Here is a 1,024-nt window from a genome sequence, read left to right as displayed (position 1 = left end):
AGAGCAAGGAGGACGGGAAAAAAGGAGGGAAAGGAATAAACCCAGCCAACGTTAAAGTCTGGAGGCCTGGATTTCCATGGGGAAGGCATTTTCACGTTTGAGATACTGTGGGGAGCGCTGCAAGGGTTTGGAAGTCATATATGCAGCCAAAATGGCGCTGAGAATAAAAATATAATTTAAAGGAAGGTCGCCATATTGTAAACAGTGAGGCAGGGAGACACAGAGACAGAAACCTCCATTATTCCCAGCAGCTGCAGCAGCACGGAAGCACTGGGAACGTCAGGCCTGGTGCGGAGACGCCACCAGGGCTTCCCCCTCTCCAGCCAGGGCCCTCCGGAGGGTCCCCCTCAAGCCAGGCACCCTTGGAGAGCGGTGAGGAGGGGAAGTTTCGGGGAGGATGCCCGGGCGGGGGCAGCACAGAGGCAGCCAGGCCGCGCAGCCAGCGGCCTCGCTCCTCCTCCAGGCCTCTCGCCTGCTGCTCAGCACAAAAAGAAAGGAGGAGGGTGGACCCCCAACCCTCCAGAAAGCAGCCAGGGGAGGGTTCACCTCGGCCGCTGTGGATTAGTCTCAGCACGGATAGACCCGAGTAGGGTTTGCATCTCCTTTTTGTTCCTGTCTGCTCCAGCCGGCCCCACGTCCTCCCCTCCCCGGGACCTAACGGGAAGCGGGAGCGACCGGAGGGAAGGTGCTCTGGGCAGATCCGGAGGGAGAGAGCGCCAAGCCTTACCAGCACTGGAGGTGGAAAGCGGCGGGGCAGTGATCGCAGCACAGCAGATCCCCTCCTTCCTTGCAGCTATCGCAGCTATCGTGGTTAGTGGCCCTGCCACTTCGCCTGGGCTCCTTCTCGGGCCTCCTGCTCTTCTTCTCCCCATCTTCGCTCTTGGGGGGAGCCAGGAGGGCCTGGATTTGCTGCACATGCACACACAGACAGAGCGGGCTCTGAGGGGCTGCACGGACCCTGACCCAGCGCCCTTCTCCCCGTGCCCGCCGGGGGGACAGCGGCCCCGGGCCCTCCGGGAAGGGA

General features: G+C 61.8%; 1 protein-coding gene across 1 annotated transcript in view; it reads right to left on the bottom strand.

Annotated features, from left to right (window-relative positions):
- The window catches only part of PHF12 (PHD finger protein 12), a 32,937-nt gene that overhangs the window by 30,734 nt on the left and 1,179 nt on the right, over positions 1–1,024 (bottom strand). The window contains exon 2 of the mRNA XM_008634398.2: positions 728–909. Within this exon, the coding sequence (XP_008632620.1) occupies positions 728–909 (182 nt within the window). The remainder of the gene's footprint in view (positions 1–727; positions 910–1,024) is intronic.

Source organism: Corvus brachyrhynchos, unplaced genomic scaffold (genome assembly GCF_000691975.1).
Source record: "Corvus brachyrhynchos isolate BGI_N302 unplaced genomic scaffold, ASM69197v1 scaffold145, whole genome shotgun sequence".
NCBI classification, from domain to species: domain Eukaryota; kingdom Metazoa; phylum Chordata; class Aves; order Passeriformes; family Corvidae; genus Corvus; species Corvus brachyrhynchos.
This window is presented reverse-complemented; position numbering and strand designations above follow the sequence as displayed.